The 25,494-nt window shown below is 46.3% G+C and overlaps 3 protein-coding genes across 5 annotated transcripts; 1 reads left to right on the forward strand and 2 right to left on the reverse strand.

Moving 5' to 3' along the window:
• Positions 1-81: 81 nt before the first annotated feature.
• BORCS8 (BLOC-1 related complex subunit 8) lies at positions 82-6,552 on the reverse strand. The gene is made up of 4 exons (XM_033136725.1): positions 6,433-6,552; positions 5,219-5,331; positions 1,180-1,244; positions 82-355 (listed from the first exon to the last, which is right to left on the reverse strand). Exons 1-4 carry the CDS (start codon positions 6,467-6,469, stop codon positions 250-252), a joined length of 321 nt encoding a protein of 106 aa, XP_032992616.1. The 5' UTR covers positions 6,470-6,552; the 3' UTR covers positions 82-249.
• Positions 6,528-18,141, forward strand: RFXANK (regulatory factor X associated ankyrin containing protein). Of its 3 annotated transcripts, none has more exons than XM_033136724.1 (9): positions 6,528-6,600; positions 9,534-9,744; positions 10,127-10,210; positions 11,013-11,078; positions 12,606-12,706; positions 12,800-12,925; positions 14,654-14,720; positions 16,531-16,611; positions 17,541-18,141. In XM_033136724.1, the coding sequence occupies exons 2-9, from the start codon at positions 9,606-9,608 to the stop codon at positions 17,597-17,599; spliced, it is 723 nt and encodes a 240-aa protein (XP_032992615.1). In that variant the 5' UTR covers positions 6,528-6,600; positions 9,534-9,605; the 3' UTR covers positions 17,600-18,141. The 3 variants fall into 3 exon arrangements, with proteins under 3 accessions (XP_032992615.1, XP_032992613.1, XP_032992614.1); XM_033136722.1 differs by lacking the exon at positions 6,528-6,600 and adding an exon at positions 8,621-8,898 and having other exon boundaries at positions 9,589-9,744; XM_033136723.1 differs by lacking the exon at positions 6,528-6,600 and adding an exon at positions 8,623-8,898.
• A 1,596-nt stretch (positions 18,142-19,737) lies between these two features.
• On the reverse strand, positions 19,738-24,004 carry NR2C2AP (nuclear receptor 2C2 associated protein). Its single transcript, XM_033136600.1, has 5 exons — positions 23,862-24,004; positions 22,623-22,713; positions 20,593-20,698; positions 20,106-20,173; positions 19,738-20,010 (listed from the first exon to the last, which is right to left on the reverse strand). Exons 1-5 carry the CDS (start codon positions 23,903-23,905, stop codon positions 19,894-19,896), a joined length of 426 nt encoding a protein of 141 aa, XP_032992491.1. The 5' UTR covers positions 23,906-24,004; the 3' UTR covers positions 19,738-19,893.
• Between the last annotated feature and the right edge of the window lie 1,490 nt (positions 24,005-25,494).

Raw genomic sequence — 25,494 nt, forward strand, 5'->3', positions numbered from 1 at the left:
CACTCTCAACACACAGGAAGAGTCTCTCTCTCTCTCACACACACACACACCCCCCACTGCAATAAACATCGTTCTGTTATGGGCTTGCTGCTTGCTGAGCTTTAATATTAACAAGATTTAATTTAAAAAGTCAGCCACAATCAACACAGTGCACACTGCTGCTGTCTTGGCCTCTTGCGCCGACCAGACCCTGGGACTCCTCTGGGGGTGGGAGAGGGGTTTGTGGGGGGCTTCTTGGGGTTCCTGGAGCTACCTGCGGGCAGCATTCAGGCGGTCTTTCACCGCAATGGTGTGCCTGAGCAGACCCTCAATGCTCTTGAAATAAACGCTGCTGTCTTTCATGTTTTTGATGGCACTGGAAAAGAGAGAGAGAGAGAGAGAGAGAGAGAGAGAGAGAGAGAACTTGAGACGACGTTACTATTATTTATGTTTATTTTGTTGTCAGAAAGCTCTTCCTGATGTTTAGTTGGAATCTCTTTTCTTGTAACCTGAAGCCACTGATTTGAATCCTCCCCTCTAGGGCAGCAGAAAGCAAGCTTGCTCCCTCCTCGAGGTGACAGCCCTTTAGATATTTGAGGATGGCTTTCGTATCTCATATTTGCTCCCAAGGAGTGTGGTGGAGTCTCCTTCTTTGGAGGTCTTTAAGCAGAGGCTTGACAGCCATCTGTCAGGAATGCTTTGATGGTGTTTCCTGCTTGGCAGGGGGTTGGACTGGATGGCCCTTGGGGTCTCTTCCAACTCTAGGATTCTATGATCTCCTCTCAGTCTCCTTTTTTCCAGGCTAAACATACCCAGCTCCCTCAACCGTTCCTCATCAGGCATGGTTACCAGATCTTAGTTGCCCTCCTCTCCACACTTCCAGCTTGTCAATATCCTGCTCAAATTGTGGAGCCCAGAACAGGACACAGGGCTCCAGGTGGGGTCTGACCAAGGCAGAATAGAGCGGGACTATGGCTTCCCTCCATGGGGTCACTAGACTTCTGAATTGCATGTCAAGTTCCTAGTTCTCATAGGTGCAATGAGATACCTGGAAGCCTGAATTCTAATTTTAAGCAGTGTGGATTTTGGTTTCAGTTTAGTACAGTTAGCCATGGAAGTGGAAGCGGAGGCCCTCTGCTGTCTTCCCCCCACCCGCAGCCTAGGGATGCAGCCCTGCAGGCTTCCCCCCCCCCCAAGTACCTGCAAGCATACTCCACGGTGTAGATGGCCCCTTGACTTTGCTCCTCCCAGCTCTGCATGTCGGCCTGCAAGGAAAAAAGGTGATAGGTTGATGGTCTCCTCAGTTCTAGCTTGATGCGCTAAACACTGCCATGGAGCACGTCAAAAGACCAACCCTAGTGCTTTTGGGGTGGGGTTGGGTGTTCTGGTCACAAACTGCCCAAGGAGAAAAGGCTGTAATGAAATGACCCTTGGAGGTCTCTTCTAACTCTACAATTACATGAGTCATTCAGAGGGGCAACGGGCAGCCTACTACCTCTCCAAAATAAGGCTGGCCTATTATGCTTAAGGGACGCGGGTCAAACCACAGAGCCTAGGGCTTGCTAAGCAGAAGGTCGGCAGTTCAAATCCCTGCGACGGGGTGAGTTCCCGTTGCTCGGTCCCTGCTCCTGCCAACCTAGCAGTTCGAAAGCACGTCAAAGTGCAAGTAGATAAATGAGTACCACTCTGGCAGGAAGGCAAATGGCGTTTCCGTGCACTGCTCTGGTTTGCCAGGAGCAGATTAGTCATGCTGTCCACAAGACCCAGAAGCTGTATGCTGGCTCCCTTGGGCAATAAAGTGAGATGAGTCAGGGGTCCCTTTACCTTTATTATGCTTAAATATCTGAACTTGTCTGCAAGAAAGTTCTGCAGATGGACAGCAGGTTTAGCCACAGAAGCCAAGATACAGAGACTCCAATGGGTAACCTTTGCGGAGAAAACAAACTCCTTAGTCAATCAAACATTTAATTATACAGTCACAGCAGCACTCGAAATTTGCCAGGCGCATTTTGCACCTGGCTATCAGCCACTTGCAACCAAGTGAAGATGCCTGGGTGCCAGGATGGTGTCTGATGTCTCCGCCATCTGGGGATCCTTGGATCTGGACTGTTTTCACACACTAAGGCCCCATCCTGTAGAATTCTATCCGTGATATTTTATCCACACAGTCAGAATAAATTTAAAGAATCAAAAAGTCGTGCTGAAAATACAACTTAAGAGCCAACCGCCCTCCAAATGGCAACCAGACATTCTGTTTTGGCGACTGTAAGCTTGGCTTAAGGAGCCATTTTGCGCTGAGCTTATATATCTGAGTTTCTAACACTGGGTCACAGGTACTGCACCAGGAAGATTTTGGGCATCGCATGGCAGGACAGAGTCTCATACCAAAATGTGCTCCCCCAAGCCCACGTTCCCAGCTTGTTTGCACTCCTGTCTCAGCGATGTCTACTCTGGTTTGGCAGGACCCCCAAGGAGGTGCTCTATGGGCCCGTTGGCAGACGCTGTGTTACAAAGATGTCTGCAGTCAGGTTTGCATCCATAGCAGTGACCAGAGGAGGAATGACTGTGCCGGGAGTAGCACAGAGAGAAGAAATGCCCCGGTGCATCTGCAGCAGCACAACCAGACGCCTCCCTCTGCCCCGGCTGCAATGCAATATGTCTCTCCCGCATTGGTCTCTACAGCCACAGCAGGTGCTGCAACCTTTCAACAGCTTGACTTCACCCTCAAAGGTGCACTCCATTGTCTCCTGAGATAGACGGATGCCAACCCCAAAGGCCCATTAACTTCCTTTTTTTAAAAAAACACTAAAGGGGTGAATGAAAGGTAGCTGTGGCTTAATGCAAAACACACTCATGCCCCCCAATTTTAGAGAAAATTCAACAAATCTCAGATCGCCTCCCTTGGATGACTTGCATTAACTTAAGCTGGCTAATGCTCAAGACAATGGAATTAACGGCACATTAACGGGGCAGGGGAGGAACAAACAGCAGATCCCAGTCCCCAAAAGATAGCTAAGGGGTGGGGGTGGGGGAAACAGGGGGAGGAGGCTGCTTTCTTTAACTCGGAACTGGGGAATAACAAATCCCTCTCTCTCGCCAGGACAGCTTATCCGTGAGATGTTGCCTAGTTGGAAAAGATGAATAAATCCTTGATGAATTTTTCTTTTCTTTTTTAAGGAAGAAAGACTGCAGGGTGACCTTCTCCATTTTGCTAGCATTCTCTTCCAAAACCCTGCTCTCCCTACGGCACCACTATTAATACAAGCCCCTAAATTAAACAAGGGACTTTTTAAATAAGTTTGGGAACAAGCAGCCTGGATAACATCTCCCCTCCCTGCTGTATTGACTCTCTATCCCTTTTCAAAGAACCGAAATACCCTCTCATCCAACATCTCCCCCTCCCAGTAAGAACCAACCCCCTCCCTCCAGAGACTGATCTGCACACGTAGGACCTGGGAGGCCGAGGTTCAAATCCTCCCACTGGGCCAGGAAGCTCACTGGGTGACCTTGGGGGACAGTCACTGCCCCTCAGCCTAGCCTACCTTGCAGGATGGTTGTGAGGATTAGACAGGGGTGGGGCGGAGGAGAGACGCGTGTTCGCCAGCAGCAGCTCCTGTTACCCGGTTATTTATGGAAAAATAAGCTTTATACGTGGTGAAATGGTTTTGCCATTTTGGATGGCTTCGTTGATTTAGAGTTGGCTGATTTTCTCGTTTTCAGGGCTCGCATTTGTGCACCCTGCTGCGAAGGCTGGCTTCGCTGTATGAAGAAGCCCGCAAATCTGTACCATAATGACGACGATGACAACAATTGCCTACCTCACAGGGTTGTTGTGGGCTAAAATGGGGAGAGGGAGAACCACACACGCTGCCTGGAGCTTCTTGGAGGAAAGAGGGTGAGAAAGAAACGTAATCAATAAATACAAAATATAATGAGAGGAGGGAAATGGCCCTCTCCTGGTGGAGGGCAGGGTAGTAGCAGTACTATTAATAATAAATAATTTAATTTGCTCCAGCCACTCTGGGCTGTTTCCAGCAAAATATAAAAGCACTATAAAACTTCAAGCATTAACTGTAGGCTTGCACATGTTTCTGCACTCATCCATCCTGACTCTCCGCTGGAACACTGGGAAGTGACCACATTTGGAGGCTCGCGGGTTCTCTGGTATAGGATTTTACAACAGTACATTCATGGGAGCTGTTAGGAGACCCATCTTCTTCCTCCCAGAGCCACAATTCCCAAGAGGATTTAACAATCAATTCCTCTTCCCTGGGAACTGCAGCTTTGGGCTGTGTTCAAAACTCAAGATATATGAGCTAGGCACCGAATGGCTCCTTAAACCAATGTTGCAGTTGCCAGAAAGGAATGTCCAGTTGCCATTTTGAGGCGAGACAGCTCTAAAGTCTTATTTTTCAAATGATGGAGGGACTGATTGATTCTCAGTTAAACATCTGGCTAGTTCAGAGGACAACCCTGAGCTTGGTTAAGAGCTTTGAGAACTTAAAGAAGAAAGTCACTTGATACAGAGACAGTCCACATATCTATCGGCCTATTCCAACCTCTTTTTCTTAATGGTGACATGGACCATTCATAACGTAGGAATATTCTTCCCAACTGTAAGTGGGGAAAGCGAAAACAAGCGACAACCATTAACTATAACATTGTTCACTGCTCCTGCTCAGGCATTTGGTATTTTGGTTCCTGAAATTCATTCCAATTGTGCAGATAAAACAGAACTGATAGATTGTACAGGATGTTGTATTAGTGTGTGAAAACAGTCCAGATCCAATGATCCCCAGGCATGCACCTCCAGATGGTGGAGACATCAGGCGCCATTCATTTTGCTTTTCCTGTATTTATTTACCTACTTAATTTATACAGCTGCACCATATAAGCCAATCACTCGGTTGCAGAAAGCCGACAGACAGGTACAAAATGCGCCTGGCGAACTGCGAACACTGGCTCTGCGAGGGGAATATAGGGGCCTCCCTATATTCAGCAACCCACAGGTCCCAGGATTCTTTGGAGAAAGGCAGGACTGTTTAAACAGTGACCCCCACAACCCCTAAAGGTACACTGAAGTGGGACACGTTCAGCTAGCTGATGTGGTGCTGGTGAATCACAGAATTTGACCGGATCCCAAGGGCCATGTAACCCAACCCCCTGCAATGCAGGGACCATGACTAAAGCGTGGTGCACATTTGAGCCTTTTTCACTCCTGGGTTCGAAGGTGGCATACCTTATGCTGGGCCAACTCCGGGAGGGAGCGCCTGACGTGCTCCTGAAGCCGATACAGAGCCACGGAAGGTTCATTGGCCAAGACATACATGCTCTCCGTAAACTTGTCTGTCACTAGGAAGAATGGGGAGATGTTAATTTTAATTGCAGCTTCAATCCTTTCCAGACAGCTTTCATCATCATCACCACCACCACTACTACAACCATTACCAGTGTTACAAACTCGGATATATAAGCTAATTACCAAATGGTACGTTAAACCTAGGCTGCGGTCACAACGGAATGTCTAGGTGCCATTTTTTTTTTTTTGCAATGGGATTTATTATTATTTTTTTCATTTCTATAACGCTTTGTATTTTAAAGGAAAAATCTTTGTATTTTAAAGGAAAAAAATCCAATGCGGTTGAGATAAAACAATCCAAAATAAAATAGATTCAAGCTTCCAGGAAAATGTTTCAGATCCTTCTCTAAGTGACATTTTGCTTTCCCCATATTTAGTTACCTACTTAATTTATAGAGCTGCATCATTGCAGAAGGCCTAGCCAGTGGGGTGTAGTGGTGAGAGCGTTTGGGCAAGAACCTGGGAGATCAGGGTTCGAATCCCCACTACTCCATCACGAAGCCCACTGGGCGACCTCTTCACCCACCTCACAGCACCATTGCTTTCAATGGATCTAATGCAAGCCATTTCCAATGCAACACAACTGTGCCACCCCCAACAGTAAACACAGGTGGGAATGGCTATGACTCCGTTCCCCCCTACTACATACTATTGACATGAAGGGAATTATAACGTTATATTAATACTAATGAAAGAATAATGTTATTATTCTTTCTGTGGATTAAATATGATTTAACAACAAGAAAACAAAACAAAATAAAAAATACAACAATAAAACATCGTTTCCTTGCTCATGCAGGAAATTCCGGGGCTCCAGCGTGTCCAGGAGAGAAGGCGGCATTCTGCCAGGGGAATGCGATCTGCACAGGCTCAGGGGCACTCTTGACGCAGGGCGTTCAGTTTAAAGGCATGAGCTTGGAAAAAGAGGAGCTGGGGCCGCTTTTTAGGCGCTTCCCAAAAACAAACACACAAATCTTGGCTGCGGTTTTGCGCTCCTGCAAATCATTGTACGCCTCCCTCCCTCCCTCCCTCCCCTATTCCTGCCCGGACGCCTTTGGGCGCGACACCACCGGAAGTGGCTCCTCCGCCGCTACCTTTCTTCACTTTGAGCTGCATCTCCGGCTCCTCCATGATCCCGGGGAGAGCCCGAAGCGGCGGGAGGGAAAGCGGGCCGCGGCGCCGGACAAAAACAACAGCTGCGAGGCCACTTCCGACGGGCCAGGTGCAGCGCCGAAAGGGGAGCCGTTCGGAAACACCGTCCGGTGAGAAAGGTTCCCACTGGGCGCTGTAGAGGGAGCTGGGGGGCAGACGGGGCTCGTCCGCCTGGGAAGGGAGACCATTGGGGAGAAGGGAAACTCTCAGCCTAACCCTCCACTAGGGGAACCCTTCGGGAGGAGAACAGGCTCAGGAGTACTGAATATCCCCCAGAAATCCGGAATGGAGTCCCCAAGGCGGTTGGATGGCTTCACCCCTGGAGGCGCACTCCATTGTCTTTCGAGACAGACGGATCCCGGCCGTAAGGGGCCTCGGAGGTCCCTCCTGGCCGAATGCAGGAGTTTCCCCACTATAGCCAAGAAATGCATGGCTATAGTAGGCCTACTCAAAAGTGAGGCCACCAGGGTTCAATGGGGCTTACTCCCTAATATGCGCGTTTAGAATTTCAGCTGGCGTTAGATATGTCTGGCACAGAAACGGTGGCCTTTGCAAATGACCTCTCTTTCATTTTTCCCTTGAAAGTTTTAAAACTTTTCAAACTATAGGTCAAATGGATTACTCAGTTGGTTAGAGCATGGTGCTGATAACGCCAAGGTTGCAAGTTGCAAGTTCGATCCCCATAAGGGACAGCTGCATATTCCTGCATTGCAGGGGGTTGGACTAGATGATTCTGAGGGTCCCTTCGCATATCCTCCAACATTTCTCTGATGAAAAAGGGACATCCTATTCCCTTAAAATAGTAATAATTTTATTATTTGTATCCCACCCATCTGACTGGGTTGCCCCAGCCACTCTGGGCGATTTCCAACATATATAAAAACAGAATAAAACATTAAACATAATAAACATAAAAAATCCCTATACAGGACTGCCTTCAGATTTCTTCTAAAGGTTTTATAGTTAGGCTACCTATCTCATTGGCTCAGGGGTTGCATGACTCCATACCCTTCAACATTTCTTCAGTGAAAATAGGGGCTTCCTAAGAAAAAACGGGACATTCTGGGTTCAAATCAGAAACCAGGACAGCTTCTGTAAATCCGGGACTGTCCCTGGAAAATAGGGATGCTTGGAGGTTCTGCCTTCCAACTCTACAATTCTATGATTCTGTGATACGCCACTGAGTAGATCCACTGAAATGAACAGAAGTGACCTGTTTGGGTCCATTCCTTTAATGGGTCTAATTTTTGAAACAAACAAACAAACAAAAAATTCCTTCCAGTAGCACCTTAGAGACCAACTAAGTTTGTTCTTTGTATGAGCTTTCATCATGTGCACGCACACTTCTTCAGATACACTGAAACAGAAGTTTCTTCTGGACTTCTGTTTCAGTGTATCTGAAGAAGTGTGCATGCACACAAAAGCTCATACCAAGAACAAACTTAGTTGGTCTCTAAGGTGCTACTGGAAGGAATTTTTTATTTTTTTATTTTGTTTTGACTATGGCAGACCAACACGGCTACCTACCTGTAACTCTAATTTTTGAGTAGGACTCAGTTCGATACAAGCCATTCCTTTCAATGGGTCTGCTCTGGGTATGATTTTAGACCATTGAGGTTCTACTCAGAGTAAAACCTCATGTTGGTTGAGTAGTCCAAACCATCTGGGAGGCACTAGACTAGGGTGACAAAGGATGGAAGAGATTATCACTACAGCCTGCAGGGGGCTGGATCTGTTTAATATCTGCCTGCTGTTAAAACATGTAAAAGCCTCTGGGTCATCTTCAGTGCTCATTGGTTTTGAGGATGACAGCTGTTAAAGTCTTTTTAAATTTTGTAGTATTTTGTAAAAAATAAAGTGTTTTTTAAAAACAATTTTATAGGGTAATAAAAACAATATTTTATTGTTTTCAATTGGCTGCTGCTTTGGACGGGCCTTGGCTCAGAACAGCGGTCTAATAAATACGTGAAATAAACACAATGCATTAAAGCATAATCAAAACCAAATTTTCTGGAGGGTTAAAAAAAAACAAAAAAAATGAACGGCTGGCCCTTTAACTGTCCATTGGGGGAAGGGGCAAAGCGTTTCCTCTTAGTTAATGGCCGGTGATTGGCGGAGCTGGAAGGCGGGGCGGAGGCCGAGCTCGCGCCGCTCATTCATAACAATGCCGGCTTCCGCAACCTCATTCAGAAGCTCTTAAAGGGCCAGGCCACCACCGCCACACCGCGGGAGCTGCTGCCAATGCATTGTGGGAAGAGAAAGTTACTTTCAGTTTTGCACGGACGGGCAGAGAGAGCAAAGAGAGGGGAAGATGCGTCAAAGTGGATTTGGCGGCACCATGGTCGCCAACCTTTTCTAAAGGGCTATGCGTAAACTTGACGTCATCGCCCTTCTAATGGGAGAGGCTGGTGAGTTTTTACGTCACATGTTAGAGGCAGGAAATCCCTCCAGGACTTGGCCCGGGGTGACCTCAGAAGGGTTGTAAACAGACCAGAGTAGAGTTGGGCAGGGTATATGATGATGATGATGATAATTAATAATAATTTGTATGCAGTAGGCCTCGGGTTCAGTTCTCAGTGTCATCTCCAGGTAGGGATTAGAGCAGCTCCCTCTGAGACTGAAACACGGGAGAGCTACAGTCAGTCAGTATTGGAAGCCCTGAGCTTGGTGGACCAGTGGCCTGACTGTCTATAAACTTCCTATGCTTCTGTTAATCAGCCTTTTACTTGGAACCATGAGGACTAGCACCTCATCCTTAACCCCTGAGCTATGGCCCTTCCCCCAGAATGCACGATTTGTCTGAAGACAGTCCCAGGTTCAGTCCTGGGCATCTGCTGGTGAGGTTGGGAATGCCCCCCACCTGACTCAGTACAAGGCAGCTTTCAGAAGAATAATGGGGACTAGAATCTTTTTAATTTTGAAGAAAGGACTGCAGCTCAGTGGCAGAGGACCTGCTTTGCATCCCTGGTGCGACCCCCAATGACAAAGTCTGACTCTGTTTGAGGGCAGTTTCTTGTGTTCCTGTTTCTTTGCGGTCTCAAAGTTCTCAGGGCGCTGTAGACCTGCCGCCGCCATAGACACCTTCGCAATTTCTCCAGAAGCTCCTGTTGCCAAAATGACCCACAGTGCCCCCTCAAAAGACCCAGAGGTGCTCGCCAGCGACCAGGAGGATGATCAGGCATCAATCATCTTGCAGCTGTATCCGTACTCGGAGGAGAAAGATGACCCAAATCAGGCTGTTCCTGCACTAAATGGCAAGTCTTCAAACCAGGTCGCCTCTCCTCAAAAAGGATATTTCATTTCATTTCACTTTCAGTGTGTATACCTTTTAATTTGTTTAATTAGCCAAAGGCCGGGGAAAAGAAGAATGTTTTCACCTGGTGCCTAGAGATATGTAACGAAGGTGCCAGGCGAGCCTCCCTGGGGAGAGCATCCCACATATAGGGGGCCATCACAGAAAAGGCCCCGTTCTTGTGTGGCCACCCTCTGGACTTTTCACAGAGGAGGCACATGAAGGAGGGCCTCAGGTGATGATTGCAGGGTCCGGGTCGGTTGTTATGGAGAGAAGCAGTCCTTGAAAAATGAAGGTTCCAGGTTTAACATCTTTTGTCTGTCTGTCTTTCTTCAAAAATGCAGATGGAAGCAGTCTGAAGCTGGCGACCACCCTGACAAACCGGCAGCGTGGCAACGAGGCATCTGCCCTGCCGGCCACTCTGGACAGTGAGTTGTTGTGGTGCCACAAAACTTTTTTGCTTTCCATTAGCTGGGGAAGAGTGGGGACTGTGAATCAGCTTCAATTCTCCCCCATTTACACATTCCCCCCCCTGTTGCTCAAGAGGACTAACCTCTAGAGGACTAGCCCCTTGTTAAGATCAGCCAAGGTTCATGATCCTGCTTTCCCTCTGAACTGCTTTCCCTCTGAACTGACTTCCCAAACCACTTGGTAAACTGACGGGCGATACACTTTTGTTGTTGTTCAAGAGGACTAGCACCTTGAAGGGGGAAATCAATTTGGTTTTTTTTGTTAAAAATCAGTCAAGGTTCAGGATTAGCTGAGTTGGTAGAGCACAAGAATCTTAATTGCAGGGTTGTGGGTGCTGCTTTTTTCTCTTAATTGACTTCCCAATGGTCTATAACACCCACCAAGGCATTCCTTTTCTCTTCATGAACAGAGCGTTCAAGAGCAAATCTGCCCTCCACTCCTCAGGCCATTTTATTCCATTTCTTTTTGAAGGCATTAATCCCAAAGTCAAGTTTCCATCCCTCATGATTGCCAGTGAATGGCATTTCTAGCTGTCACGAAAGGCGTCAGCGCTCTGCTTCCCTCCTCCCTCTGAGGAATAATTATGCAAAGACAAGAATGGTTTGAATGCATTTGCCTATTTTATAAAAACAGGTCAATAATTTTTCAGAAACTGGCTTGGAATTTGGGTTCTGTGCAGCCCCTTACTATAAGACTGCATTCTGTTCCCCATTTCAGTTCTCAGTGAAATCCTGTTTGTTTGTTTTTTTACATTTCCAGCTCTTTCTATTCATCAGCTGGCAGCCCAGGGCGAACTGGTCCTGTTGAAAGAAAATCTGAGGAAAGGTGAGACAGGAATACCCAGCCCCCCCTCCATCCGCTTCTGACTTCCTGCCCATTAGCTAGAGTCTGCCTCTCAGGCTTACCTGCCTCGCAGGGTCGGTTTATTTATTTAAGGTGTTTTTAAAAAATATTTTATTTAATCGTTTGACAGCTATTTACAACAATTAGCAAAATTCTCCACCAGGCAAGGTTATTCCAAATCATTATTCTGCAACACTTAACATACCGGTGCAATATTTCTTCTTTCAAATAACCCTCCTCAAAACCTACTCGAATTTGGCTTATATTCTTTCTCTATGATAGGTGACATAGTTCTGGGGTAGGTAGCCGTGTTGGTCTGCCATAGTCAAAACAAAATAAAATTTTTTAAAAATTCCTTCCAGTAGCACCTTAGAGACCAACTAAGTTTGTTCTTGGTAAGAACAAACTTAGTTGGTCTCTAAGGTGCTACTGGAAGGAATTTTTTTAATTTTTAATTTTGTTTTGATTATAGTTCTGAGGGATACTGGATCTGAGGGAACTTCATATTTCAATACTGAGGGCATTCATCTACCACAGAGGTTCCCGAACTTCTTTGGTCTACCCGCCCCCCCCAACTTCAGAAAAAAAAATACTTAGTGCCTCCCTGGAAAACTACTTTCTTTAAGTGAAGAAACAGAAAGATGCCATGACAAATTTGTGTTCTTTTAGGGATCTTTATTTCTGCCTACATTCTACAATATAGTGAAGGAATATGTTGTTATAAATAAGACACCTTGAAGCTTGACATTATAGAATTATTCATTAAACTCAACCATAGTAACATTCACATTATATACAGAAAATTAAGATAACGATAATATTAATATAAAAATTATGTTGTCATCGTCCTGCAACAGCATCTGGCCTGGCAGTAAGTGTTATTACACAATAGATAGAATCATAGAGTTGGAAGAGACCACAAGGGCCATCCAGTCCAACCCCCTACCAAGCAGGAAAGTTGAAATATGGATTTCCCCCCATTTATTCTCTTCTTTTTTATGCTTCCCCTGCCCCCTTAGTTTTATTAATCACCCCTCCCCCAATCACACCGCTTAAATAATGGGCAGGCAAACCAAGGCCAGGGGGCCGGATGCGGCCCAATCGCCTTCTAAATCCGGCCCGTGGAGGACGGTCCGGGAATCAGCGTGTTTTTGCATGAGTCGAATGTGTGCTTTTATTTAAAATGCATCTCTGGGTTATTTGTGGGGCAGAGGCATTCGTTCATTCCCTCCCCCCCAAAAAAAATAGTCCGGCCCCCCACAAGGTCTGAGGGACAGTGGGGGGAAAAAAAAGTTTGCTGACCCCTTGCTTAAATCATTAGCCATTCCAGCCAGTGTGCTGGAAAAGCAGAAAAATTAAAAACAAACCGTGCAGAGAATGAGAGAAATCTGTTGTGAAACCAAATGCTACCATGAAATGACATAAGACCGTTCTGTGGCCCACATAAAGACCCCTGAAGTTTCCTACCCCTGTGTCCAATAAACTCCCTAACTTTGTAAATGTTGACAGGCGAGAACCTTTTAAACAAGCCCGACGAACGGGGCTTCACGCCGCTGATGTGGGCCGCAGCTTTCGGGGAGATTGAGACAATCCGCAGCATGCTGGAATGGGTAAGGAGAGTCCGGTGGGGAGGAGGGAGAAGCGCAGGGATCGCCCGCATTTCCCCTGCCGTGGCTGCAGCCCCGTGTTTCCTCTCTCCCCAGGGCGCAGACCCCCACGTCCTTGCGAAGGAGAGGGAGAGCGCCCTGTCTCTTGCCAGCATGGGGGGCTACACGGACATCGTCACCTTGCTCCTTGAGAAGGACGTGGACATCAACACTTACGACTGGGTAACTTTTGCATCGGCGGGTGGACAGGGGGCAGGTATGGCCCCGCCGACCTGAATCAGCTTTTGGCAGGCCCCGCATTCATAGAATCATAGGATTGTAGAGTTGGAAGGGGCCACCAAGGGTCATCTAGTCCAACCCCCTGCGAGGCAGGAATCTCATCCATGACCTCTGCTGAAAAACCTTCAGAGAAGGAGAGGCCACCACCTTCCATCCCATGGTTGAACAGCTCTTACTGTCAGAAAGTTCTTGCTAAATATGTGAAGAAGTGTGCATGCACACGAAAGCTCATGCCAAGAACAAACTTAGTTGGTCTCTAAGGTGCTACTGGAAAGAATTTTTTATTTTATTTTGTTTTATCTTCCTTGAAGACATTGGTTCGAGTCCTACCCTCCACAGCAGGAGAAAAAAAGCTTGTTCCCTCTTCCCTCTGACAGCCCTTGAGATATTTGAAGGTGGCTGTCATATCTCCTCTACATACCCAGCTCCTTCGACCGTTCCTCATCAGGCCCTTGGTCATCTTGGTCGCCCTGCTCTGCCACCTCTTGGCTGTAAATGGGAATACATACATTGCCCAGGATTCCAGTCCTCATGAAGGCAAAGAAAGGGCTGATTTAACAGGAACGCTGAAAGCTGCCTGGTGCAAAAACCAGAATTATCTGGGCCTGAGTTCAAATAGCAAAAGCTCCTAGACAGATCTGCCTTGTCTCAACAAGGATACTGTAGAGTTGGGAAAAGGTTCGGGAAAGGGCAGCCTCAGCGACCCAGATGATCGAGCGACTTCCCAGTGGGAAAGAGTTGCAGCATTTTTATAGTTGGAAGGGTTGGAAGAGACCCTGAGGATCATCTAGCCCAACCCCCTGCCACTTTTCGGCCACTTTTTAGCCTCACAACACCCCTAAGAAGTAGGATAGGAGAGGGGCTTCACGTGCAGAAGGTCGCAGGTTCAATTCCTGATGGCATCTCCAGTCAGGGCTAGGAAAGTGCAAACCTGGAGAGATGCTGCCAGCCAGTGTGGACAGCGCTAAGCTAGGCAGGTCGGTGGTCTAATTCGGTATAAGGCAGCTTCCTGTTCAATTCTGCTCTGCTGCTCCTTCAGAATCTTGAGGACTAGAATCTTGATTTATTTCTGGGGGGGGGGGAAGGTTGAGCATCTGATTTGTATCCAGAAGACCCTGAGTTCAATCCCACAGAAGGTTGGGGGCATCCCCTGAAACCCTGGAGAGCAGCTGCCAGTCTGTGTAGACAGCCCTGAATGAGAGGGACTCAGTGAAAGAGAGCTTCCTATGTAAATCAGCCTGTACTCAGAACCATGAGGTCTGGAAACCTGTTTCGTTGCTAAGGCCAAGGGCTGCAGCTCAGCCGCCGGAGCACCTTCTGTGTATACAGAGGGCATCTCTAGGGAAGACTGGGAAAGACTCTCCCCAGAAACCTTGATTTATTTTTAGAGGAAGGGCTCTCAAGATGGGCGGATGCCAGCAACCTGCTTGGAGTGCCAGCCCTCTGAGCCAGGCCACGCAGGGTGCGGCCTTTCTCCGATTTTCTACTAATATTTTGTAAATTTCACTGGTTCCCCCTTTTATAACTACCTTCTCTTTTCCTTTCTATTCCGTCTCAATCTCAATGATATTTTTTAACAAAGGATTTTCAGTTTTTTGCCTATTTGCCTATGAAAGTGTGTTTTGTGTGTGTTTTCCTCCTTGTGCCGATGCTTTTTGGTTGCCTCCGCAGAACGGCGGGACCCCTCTGCTCTATGCCGTGCGCGGGAACCACGTCAAATGCATCGAGGCCTTGCTAGGTAAGTGGTGTCGGGGGGGGGAATGCGCTTCCGTACCTGAGCGACAATCTCCTTTTCGGATGGAGAAGCCAAGCTTGCCTCCCTCCGGCCACAGCTGAGAACGAAGGGGTCAATCAACGGGGCCTTCCTCCCGAGCGATAATAGTGTAGGGCCATTAATTTCAGCAGGTCTACGGCGAGTGCAGTAGTTTGCTGTCAACTCTCTTGTCCATGGAAGCATTTTTTGGTTTTGCCACAATGCCTCTACTGGCTTTTTGGAGTTGCCACAAAAGCTCCCTGTTTTGCCCACAATGGACTTAGATGTGGCGAAATATGCTGTAGGGCATATTTCTCTCTTACATGGGACGTGGGTGGCGCTGTGGGTTAAACCACAGAGCCTAGGGCTTGCTGATCAGAAGGTCGGTGGTTCGAATCCCCACGATGGGGTGAGCTCCCGTTGCTCAGTCCCAGCTCCTGCCCACCTAGCAGTTCAAAAGCACGTCGAAGTGCAAGTAGATAAATAGGTACCACTCCAGCGGGAAGGTAAATGGCGTTTCCGTGCACTGCTCTGGTTCGCCAGAAGCAGCTTAGTCCTGCTGGCCACATGACCTGGAAGCTGTCTTCGGACAAACGCCGGCTCCCTCGGCCAATAAGCGAGATGAGCGCCGCAACCCTAGAGTCGTCCACAACTGGACCTAATGGTCAGGGGTACGTTTATCTTTATATTTCTCTCTTGGTGGCAACTTAAACATCTCTGAGGCAGTGTGGTGCAGTGGTTAGTTCTCCCAACTTTTCCCTCTGGGCCACTTTCAGAAGAAAAATTTGTTCGTGCCGGACTGCTTTTTTTTTTTTTTATCGGTAAGAAATACATTGGAAAACGGAAAGAAACAGCCCTTAGCAGTGTTTGATTTATAACACAGAGCACAAGTACTTACAACTGGGAATCATGCGCATACTGGTTCTCAAATCCTTGAGGCAGAAACTATGGGATATTGCATACAGTGATCGCATGCAACCTGTGGACATCTCTTACTACATTGTGGGCTGCATAAACAAGACGGGAACCAATTAATTAACCCTTATTGGCTAACTTGCCTGGAAATCCTGAAACCTTCTATCTCAAGTACAGTGGTACCTCTGGTTATGTACTTAATTCGTTCCGCAGGTCCGTTCTTAACCTGAAACTGTTCTTCACCTGAAGCACCACTTTAGCTAATGGGGCCTCCCACGATTTTTGTTCTTATCCTGAAGCAAAGTTCTTAACCTGAAGCATTATTTCTGGGTTAGTGGAGTCTGTAACCTGAAGCGTATGTAGCCCGAGGTACCACTGTACAGTGGTGCCTCGCAAGATGAAATTAATTCGTTCCGCGAGTGCTGTCGTACAGCGAAAATTTCGTCTTGCGAAGCACGGTCGGAGGAAGCGCGGTTTGACGGGACGGGGGGGGGGGGGACGTTTTGCGAGTCGCGGCCATAGGGAAATTCGTCTTGCAAGTCTCCCTTTCGTTAGCGAACGCCTTTCGCCTAGCGAGTTTTTCGTCTAGCGAGGCATTCGTCTAGTGAGGTACCACTGTAAAGCAAATGATATTACCCTGGCCGTGGCAAAATTTCTCTCCAAGGTAATACGAAATAGAAATCAACACACTCTGGATAAAACACACTGTCTGCCTAGGAATGTCCCCCCCCCCCCTGCATTTCTGCTGTATTTGCTTTCGAAATTGCTTTTGTGGGTCTTTGGACTTTAATAAAGAATGTGTGTGTAAAGTTAAAAGAAAAAAGGAACATAGCACTAAAATAAAATACGTAAAACATTTGTCTGCCTCCCCTCTTCTCAGCCCATGGTGCTGATCTCACAACCGAGGCAGATTCAGGATACACCCCGATGGACCTGGCAGTCGCTCTGGGACACAGGAAAGGTGGGTTCGGAAACATGGGAGGGGCCAGAGGGTCACGTCAAGGGACCGTGGTGCTCAGGAGGTCCTTCTGCTTGTGGGGGGCTTCCCGTCGAGGCACCGAGGAAACTGGGCAAGGTGGGGGTCCCCTTTGACCTCACCCACCCTGCTGCAAGCCTTTTCTTGGTTTCTTCCGATTCCTCAATAGAGCCTCCAGGGACAAGCAACAACTACCTTAGAATGGGTGGAGAACAAGAGTGTGTTGGGAAAGCATTTTGGGGCTTGTATGCTCACGAGGAGGCCCTTTATCGCCCTTCACCCACACACCAAGCGTGGAAAAGAGGCAGTGGGGCGTAGTGGTTAGAGTCCACCATTTGGCCATGAAGCTCCCTGGCCTCTCCCAGCCTGACCTACCTGGCAGGGGTGTTGTGTGAGGATTAAATGAGGTGGCAGAGGAGAGAAACATGGTCACCACTTTGAGGAAAATGAAAATGTATATAGATGCAAGGAATGCAGACATCTGTTTTGAACCAGTGTCTCCCAAACTTGGGTCTCCAGCTGTTTTTGGACTGTGGTTCCCATCTTTCCTGACCACAGATGGGAAGATGGGACTTGCAGCCCCCAAACAGCTGGAGACCCAAGTTTGGGAGACGCTGGTTTAAAGCCTTCCGGAGATAACACCAGCAAGGAAGAGTTGTTTTTTACTCTTTCATTCTTTTAAGCTGCTCGTAAAACCACTTTGAGGGGACTTAAGGAAAATAAATCCAGCAGCGCATAAATTTAATGACATAAATAAATATAAGTTGAAATTCTTTTTTAAAAAGAAATAAATCAACAGGTACATAAATTTAAAGAAGTAGATAAATATAAACTGGAATTATGTATTATTATTTTTTTTTAAAAAAACACCAAGTCTGTCAATTCATTCTTTGTTTTCTCTCTCCCTTCCCTAGTCCAACATGTGATTGAAAAACATATCCTCAAGTTATTGCGGAGCAAAGAACCTGAGTGAAACGGGACTTCTTGTCAGACTAAGGGGGGGGGCCTTCTCCCTGCCCCCCACCATTTCCCCCTCTGCTTTGAAGGTGGAATCAAGGGAAAGCCTCCTGCACTGACCGGCTAATCTGAGGCACATGAGACAGGGTTGGATATTTGAGAGTCACCGGGCTTTTAAAAGTTTGCTGCAGCCCTCGTGGAAAGAGGGGGCAACGGAGGGGTTAGGTTTGACGGCAAGACACGACACCCCCTCCACCTGCTTGTTGCCATCAACTTATTATTTTTTCATTATTTATTGAATTTTTCTACTGCCCTATACCCGGAGGTCTCATTTATCAACTTGACGACCACTAAGCACCACAACTACTCTGGAACCCCCCCAAAATCCAGACTCCATACTCCAGCCAGAGGAGAAGTTTCCGGAGGCAAAGGAACTCCAGGTGGCTCGCAGAAGCAAGCCAAGCTGCAAATCAGAAGGCACCTGATGTTTCCCCCACTGCCGTTTGCAAACTGTTCTGAGCTGGGATGCATGCGATGGGCGAGATAATTTTGCTGATTCCCGAGCTAAAAAAAAAATGTACTACGTACTGTGCTTTTAAAATTTGAAATGCCAAGAACTGAACACCCCTGATTAATGGAAGAGACTATTCCGTCCCTAGAAAACTTGCTGAAACTGCTAAGTAGGCAACTCTTCTACACTGTGCTTGTCTTAAACAGCAGACTTGCTTATTTCCCCTCGCCTAGGGCGAACCAGGAATCCAGGCGAGCAGCTGTGAGAGCTTTCTTTTTAAATAAAGGAATGAATATCTCGGCATAAAAATACAAAATAAATTATTGTTCACTATTCATTATGTGTCTTTACCACCCTATGCCTATAACACTATAGCAAAGAAACCAATAACTCCTCTCCCTCCCACAAACATCTAAAATTAGCCTGGTTCTAGGGAAATGCTTTTGCCTGGCTCCTGAAGACTGGTCCTGACCACTGGTCCTGTTAGCTAGGGATGATGGGAGTTGTAGTCCCAAAACAGCTGGAGGGCCGAGTTTGGGGGTGCCTGATTTAGTCCAACCACCTGCAAGGCAGAATATGGGACCGAGCCTGCAGCCTTGGCGATTCTCAGTGCCATGCTCCAACCGACTGAGCTATCCAGCTTCTTCTTGTTGCAAAGATATTTTTATTTCATTTTGTGATGCGTATGAAACAGAGAACAATGAACGACAATGGAAAGGTGAAAAAGAAAAGTATCTGACAGACACTCAGAATGAGCACAAAATAGGAAACAAAATAGGAAATTCTTTCCAGTAGCACCTTAGAGACCAACTGAGTTTGTTCCTGGTATGAGCTTTCGTGTGCATGCACACTTCTTCAGATACACTGAAACAGAAGTCACCAGATCCTTAAATATAGGGAGGGAGTGGGGAGGGGTATTACTCAGAAGGGTGGTGGGAATGGGTGATCTGTGATCTGTATCTGAAGAAGTGTATCTGAAGAAGTGTGCATGCACATGAAAGCTCATACCAAGAACAAACTCAGTTGGTCTCTAAGGTGCTACTGGAAAGAATTTCCTATTTTGTTTCCTATTTTGTTTCGACTATGGCAGACCAACACGGCTACCCACCTGTAACTAGAATGAGCACAGTTGCACATGGGTTAAATGACAAAAGTCCAAGTGAAAGACTTCAGGTTAAAAAGTCTAGTTTCAGATTTGCCAGACTTGTGACAAGAGTTGTCTTGAAAATGATTGTCCCATCATACATAGAATCACAGGATTGTAGAGTTGGAAGGGGTCCTGTGGGTTATCTAGTCCAACCCCCTGCAATGCAGATGGCCGTGTGACAAAGGGATGCCAAACCACATAAAAAGCACCTGGAGGTTCTAGTCCTCATTGAAATCTCAAATTTCCTCCATATTCCAGAGTAAGTGGCACTAAGCCTCCAGGTGTAAGATTTTGAGATGTTTCCCGAGTTGCAATTACTATTTGAGCTGCCAAGATTGTACGTAAGACCAGTTCTTTGGGCATTATGTCTACATTGGTATCCTCAAAAGCATTAATTCGGATACAAACAATTGTTACTTTAGTAATATTTATCATCTCAGTCAAAATTAAATTAATTTTTTTTTGTTGCTACAACTCGCATTCCCGCCATAAATAAAATTATGGGATGTCCTCAAGTGGCAAATCAGGGCAAAGAGACACTTCCATTTCAGAAGCAACGCAGAACAACTGCAGAATCGGATTTGTGAGGTTTTGGCTGTTGTGAAAAAGGCACACAAATTTTTAAAAAATAGTCACACGAGGACTTCCTGAGTCAAAGTTTCACCCCACGGACATCAAGCTGGTAGACAATCACCCGTCCGAAGAAATCCGTGCTGTTTTCAAAGGTGATCTTGAGTTTATCGAGAGGAGTTTCCTCGAGGGAGAAACGGTAGAGGGAAGAACAGTTAAGGAAAACTAAGTTCTGGACTCCATCCACAACCCCTGCACAGCCCAGTGAACGGAGGAAAGGGGGGGAAAGGATATTTGCAGAGAATTGGAATCCTCAGGGTAGAATTCCGCCACCGGGGAAAGATTGCCTCCGTTCTGGCAGCCTAGGAGAAATTTGAAAGGAGATGTGGAAAGGGCAATATTTAACGGGGGTGGGGTGGGGGAACAGGGTTCTTTGATTGAGGGAAGGTGGGTGGTGGGGTTCTGGAGTCGCATTTTGTGTCTTGCAGGTACCACTTCCTTGCCATGTCCCTCGGCCAACGAAAACTGATAAATGAATGGAGGAAGAACCCACTTGCATGATGCTGGCACAAAAACCTTGCATGCACACTAGGTAAAAGAATGAAAGTTTGCTATCTTCCCCCAACCTCATACTGTCCACAACAGAGCTTTCCAAACTTTCCATGTTGGTGACACACTTTCTAGACATGCACCATTTCACAACACAGCCGTTCAGTTTTACTAGAGAGCCATGAAGGAGGAGTCTTGCAGCTGCTGCCTCTGCCGCTGCCGCTGCCCTTACCTTGCACAACACACTTCTGGCTTGCAAACCCCCCCTGGAATTGGATCTGGATCTGGGATGCCCGGACGGCCTGCGGAAATTCCAGCATCAACCACTGGGTGGCACCCTAAGACCAAACAGCAGAAACCAACAGCAGCCGTCACTTGGGGACAAACCTTTTAGCTCAAGGAGAGGAATTTCAACTCAAAACTGCAATGTTTTATTTCCCCCCCTCCCCCAGGCCATGCAAAAAATACTGCCAGGGTCCCTTTCGTGGGGAAACGAGGAGTTCAGAGCTTCATCAACATGAAACTCTGGACTCTCTGGCTCCTGGTTTGAGTGTCAATTATTCCGTTGGGGGGCCCAAAACAGGGGGTTTGTTTGCACCAAACTTTGGCACCTGTTTGGAGTCAATCGAACAAGGCTGGATTTTTTTGGCACTAACTTGTGACCCCCGTTTGTTGTGTCGATTCCTCAGCTTGGGGCGGCACAAAATGAGGGGTTTGCAGCACTAAATTTAAGCATCAGTTTGGGGGTGCTGATCCAGAATTTCAGGACCACGTTAATGAAGCTGGAGTTCAGCTTGCAAGAGAAATCGCCAGGCTCAGCCCCTGCTTTGCCTCATAAGCTTAGAATCCTAGAGTTGGAAGAGACCCCAAGGGCCATCCAGTCCAACCCCCTGCCAAGCAGGAAACTCCATCAAAGCATTCCTGACAGATGGCTGTCAAGCCTCCGCTTAAAGACTTCCAAAGAAGGAGACTCCACCACACTCCTTGGCAGCAAATCCCACTGTCCAACAGCTCTTACTGTCAGGAAGTTCTTCCTAATGTTTAGGTGGAATCTTCTTTCTTGTAGTTTGAATCCATTGCCCCGTGTCCGCTTCTCTGGAGCAGCAGAAAACAACCTTTCTCCCTCCTCTATATGACATCCTTTGATATATTTGAACATGGCTATCACCCCTTAACCTTCTCTTCTCCAGGCTAAACACACCCAGCTCCCTAAGCCGTTCCTTGGATAGCTCAGTCAGCTGAGCATGAGACTCTTAATCTCAGGGTTGTGGGCTGGAACCCCATGTTGGGCAAAAGATTCCTGCATCGCAGAGGGTTGGACTAGATGACCCTCAGGGTCCCTTCCAACTCTGCGGCTCTATGATTCTGTGGATGGCTTCCCTCTGCACAGGACCCTAAAGAACAGCACTGGGCTTGATGGGAGATCTTAGTCTGAGCTGGGATAATGAGTTCCTATATACCTGACTAAAGCCAGCCCTTTTATTTCGAACCATGAGGACTAGCTCCTTCCTTTAGTAGATATTACTGGGCTTGATGGATGAGTTAGTCAGAGCTGGGAAGAGATGGAATTATTTATGTCTTCTATTTCCTAAAAATTATACACAGCTTGATTATTTAAACAAAAACCATGCGAAAAAAGAAAAATGAAATCATCAGTGAAAAACAATTCAAAACCTTTAAAAATAATTAATTTCTACAGAGGAAGGCAAGGGATGAAAGTTAAGAAACAGTGAGTAGAGAGGGGCTTGCGGTTTCTTTTTTCTGTTTCTTCTTTCTTTAGCTTTTTTATGCTCTTTATTTCCTGTAGATTAGTTTGTTTCTTGTACAGTGGTACCTCTAGTTACAAACTTATTTCGTTCCGGAGGTCCGTTCTTAACCTGAGGCACCACTTTAGCTAATGGGGCCTCTTGCTGCCGCCACCGAGGCAAAGTTCTCAACTCGAGGTAACTCTTCCAGGTTAGCGGAGTTTGTAACCTGAGGCGTTTGTAACTCGAGGTACCACTGTCTTGTATTGTGGAAACGTCAATTAAAAAAATCCCCTGACCCAAAAAATAATAATGGGGACAAGCCAGCCTAGCAGGAGCGTTTTTGAGGAAGACCGAGATATAAATGGAGGGAAAGCCTTGCAAGTACTCCAGCTCCGTGTTATTATTACTGTCACTGCTGGAAGTGCAATAAAAAGCTATCTCCAATCAATCAATCAATCAATCAATAAAATTGGGGTTATTTTGCCAGCACTGCGGTTTTTCTCTTGCATCTCACCTGATCCGAGTTCCAGCAAGTCTCCTCATTCCCATCAAACATGAACTTCTTCCCAAACTGCTTCACGTCTCGGTTGAGCACGGAGCTGACCCTGCAAAAAATGCACAAAAGCACTGCAGGCGGGCTTTCTCAGAAGCCATTAAGAGATGGGAGGGACCCCACAAGGTCATCAAGCCCAACCCGCTTACGAGGAGGGAGAAGCAGGGGGGAGGAGAGAGAAAACTATGGTTTTTAAAATAAAAAATCTATCCCATAAGCCACCTCAAACACATCTGGAAGGAAAATGGGATGAAAAGATGTACTAAACAAGACATTTTAAAAGTTTAATAGTACGTTAGCATTCAACCTTTCATTCACAGAGTTCAAGGGGGCACACGAGGTTCCCCTCCCATTTTTCTGTCTTTACAACAACCCTGTGGGGTAGGTCAAGCTGGCTGTGACTGGCTCACAAGGCCACCCAGTGAGCTTCATGGCTGAGTAGAGTGAGAGATATTTGAACTCAGGCCTTGCAGGTCCCCGACAAGCACATTGGGATTTTGCAGCAAGGCAAACATTTATTTAATTCACTTAACAAAATTTCTACATCATTTCATTGTAACAGAACCTCTCAACAGGTATATCAGAAGTTGAAATTATCGAAAACAGGTAGTTAAAGTATATTAAAATAAACAGTAATATAAAACTGGATGAAAGCATGGCAGATTCTACATATCTGGACAGGTTTGACTGAACAAGAATGTTCTTAGTAGGCACCAAAAATAATACAGCGAAGGCACCTCCCTGTCAATCGGCAGTGGGTTCCAAAGTTTGGGTGCAACTCTGCTGAAATATCAATTTCTTACAAGTACAGAGCAAGTATATGGAGTAAGCAGCCACATATGGGGCAAGGCGAGTCCACAAAATGATCTATTCCATCCACACTGAATTTAAAGAACATCAAAAAGCCCAGAGTGTCTTTCAGCATCTTGTATTTTAGAGGTGAATCATAGGATTAGAAGGGACCCCAAGGGTCATCTAGTCCAACCCCTGCAACATTTTTGCCCAACACGGGACTCAAACCCATGACCCCGAGATTAAGATCCCATGCTTTACTAACTGAGCTATCTAAAGTCACACTATAGAAATTACTATCACTATCATGTTGCTGTTACTGACAATTACTTCTGCTATAATGATCATTCCAAGCTACATTCAGTTCTTCAATTTGCAACTTCAGAGGACGGCAAAAAAATCTCTCACCTGCTCACCGTCCCGGAACAAATCAAGGATGTCGCTGCCATCATGACACCAGCCTGCTGGCAACCCAAGTGCAGGAATGTACAGACCGAGATGCAGGCAGAAATCCAACAGGTGTGCGCCTGCGTTCCTCCAGCCACGGCTACCTGTTAAAGGAGGACCAAGATGGAAGTAAGCCTTGGAGAGAGCCAGTTAATCGTTTTGGGAATGAGACTGCGCAAAATCTGGGCACGTAGCCAGGCTCCGATTCCCAGAGACCTGTGTGTCCAATGGTCAGTGATAATGGTGGCAGCTGGAGTCCAGAGAAACATCGGGAGGAGTCCCTGCAGATATATGTAACCCCTGACTGAAGAAGAGAAGGGGCTGGAAGTGGCGCTCCCACCAGATGATGCCTTTACAGCCCTACCTCCGAAGTCAAATGGAATCCGTTCTGGAGGTCCGTTTGACTTCTAAAACATCCAGAAACCAAAGTGCGGCTTCAGATCGGCTGCAGGAAGCTCCTGCAACCAACTGGAAGCCACGGAAGCCCCATCAGACGTTCGGCTTCCAAAAATATTTTGCAAACCGGAACAATCACTTCTGGGCAGGGTGGATAAAAATCAATTATTTTAAAAAAAAAATCAAAAAAATCGGATTTTTTTTATTTAAATTGGATTTTTTAAAATAAAATGCTTTTTGGTGAAAATATATTACCATCCAAAGGTTATTCAATCATGAAATAAAGATTAGTTTTTTAATTATGTAGAATAAGGCTGTATATGTTTAATTTTGGGGGTAAATAAATTCCATTAATCCATTCACAATGTCATTTATGCTCTTCCAGGGGTTTTTGCATGATTATTGGGCAGTTTCTCTGCCTACAAGATATTATCACAGATGCTTGGTTTACTTTTGCAGTTCTCAAAACTGAATTTGACTCAGCAGAGATCACATGCCTCTTCTTCACAGCAAAAATGTTATAACATGAACAGAGTTGAGAAAAAGACCTTAATCCTATTGTTCTACAAACCTATGAATACAGAATCAACCCCTTCAGTGCTAAGTTTCAAGAAGTTCAGTGAATAGAATAGAAACAATATTTTTCTGATTGTTTGGAGTGGAATGGATCTAATAAATCTATTTAAATTGTTACTATTAAGGTAATGATTATTTTTCTCCTTCCTAAGTACAACAGAAAAGTTGTCCAAATATGAATGATTAACCTATTAAACTGGGGATAAAAAAAACTAATATGAAAAGTTGTTATTCTAAAAATCTTCATCTACTTGCATATTAAAGTTATACCAGCAAGAATTAGTCTTTATGTAGAAAACTGTGATTTAAATCAAGCCTTACTGACTAGTGATTTAAATCAAACCACCCTGCTTCTGGGTTTGTGGCGTTTGGGAGCCAAAACGTCCGAGTACCAAGGCGTTCGGGATTCAAGGTACAGCTGTATTTTGAAGAGAACATCCCACCTGAGAGCACCATATAAATCGTGTTAAATAAAAACAAAAACTTGTATTTCTCTTTTTCCTTGTCCCCACAGGCCGGGTAAACCAGGTGAGGGGAGCCAAGACAGGCTCTGAAAGATTGAGCGGAGGGGACCAGGAGGGGGTTTCTGCCCTTGTTTTAGAGAGAAGTGGGGCGGGTGGGG

This window comes from Lacerta agilis, chromosome 18 (assembly GCF_009819535.1).
Source record: "Lacerta agilis isolate rLacAgi1 chromosome 18, rLacAgi1.pri, whole genome shotgun sequence".
In the NCBI taxonomy this organism is placed as follows: Eukaryota; Metazoa; Chordata; class Lepidosauria; order Squamata; family Lacertidae; genus Lacerta; species Lacerta agilis.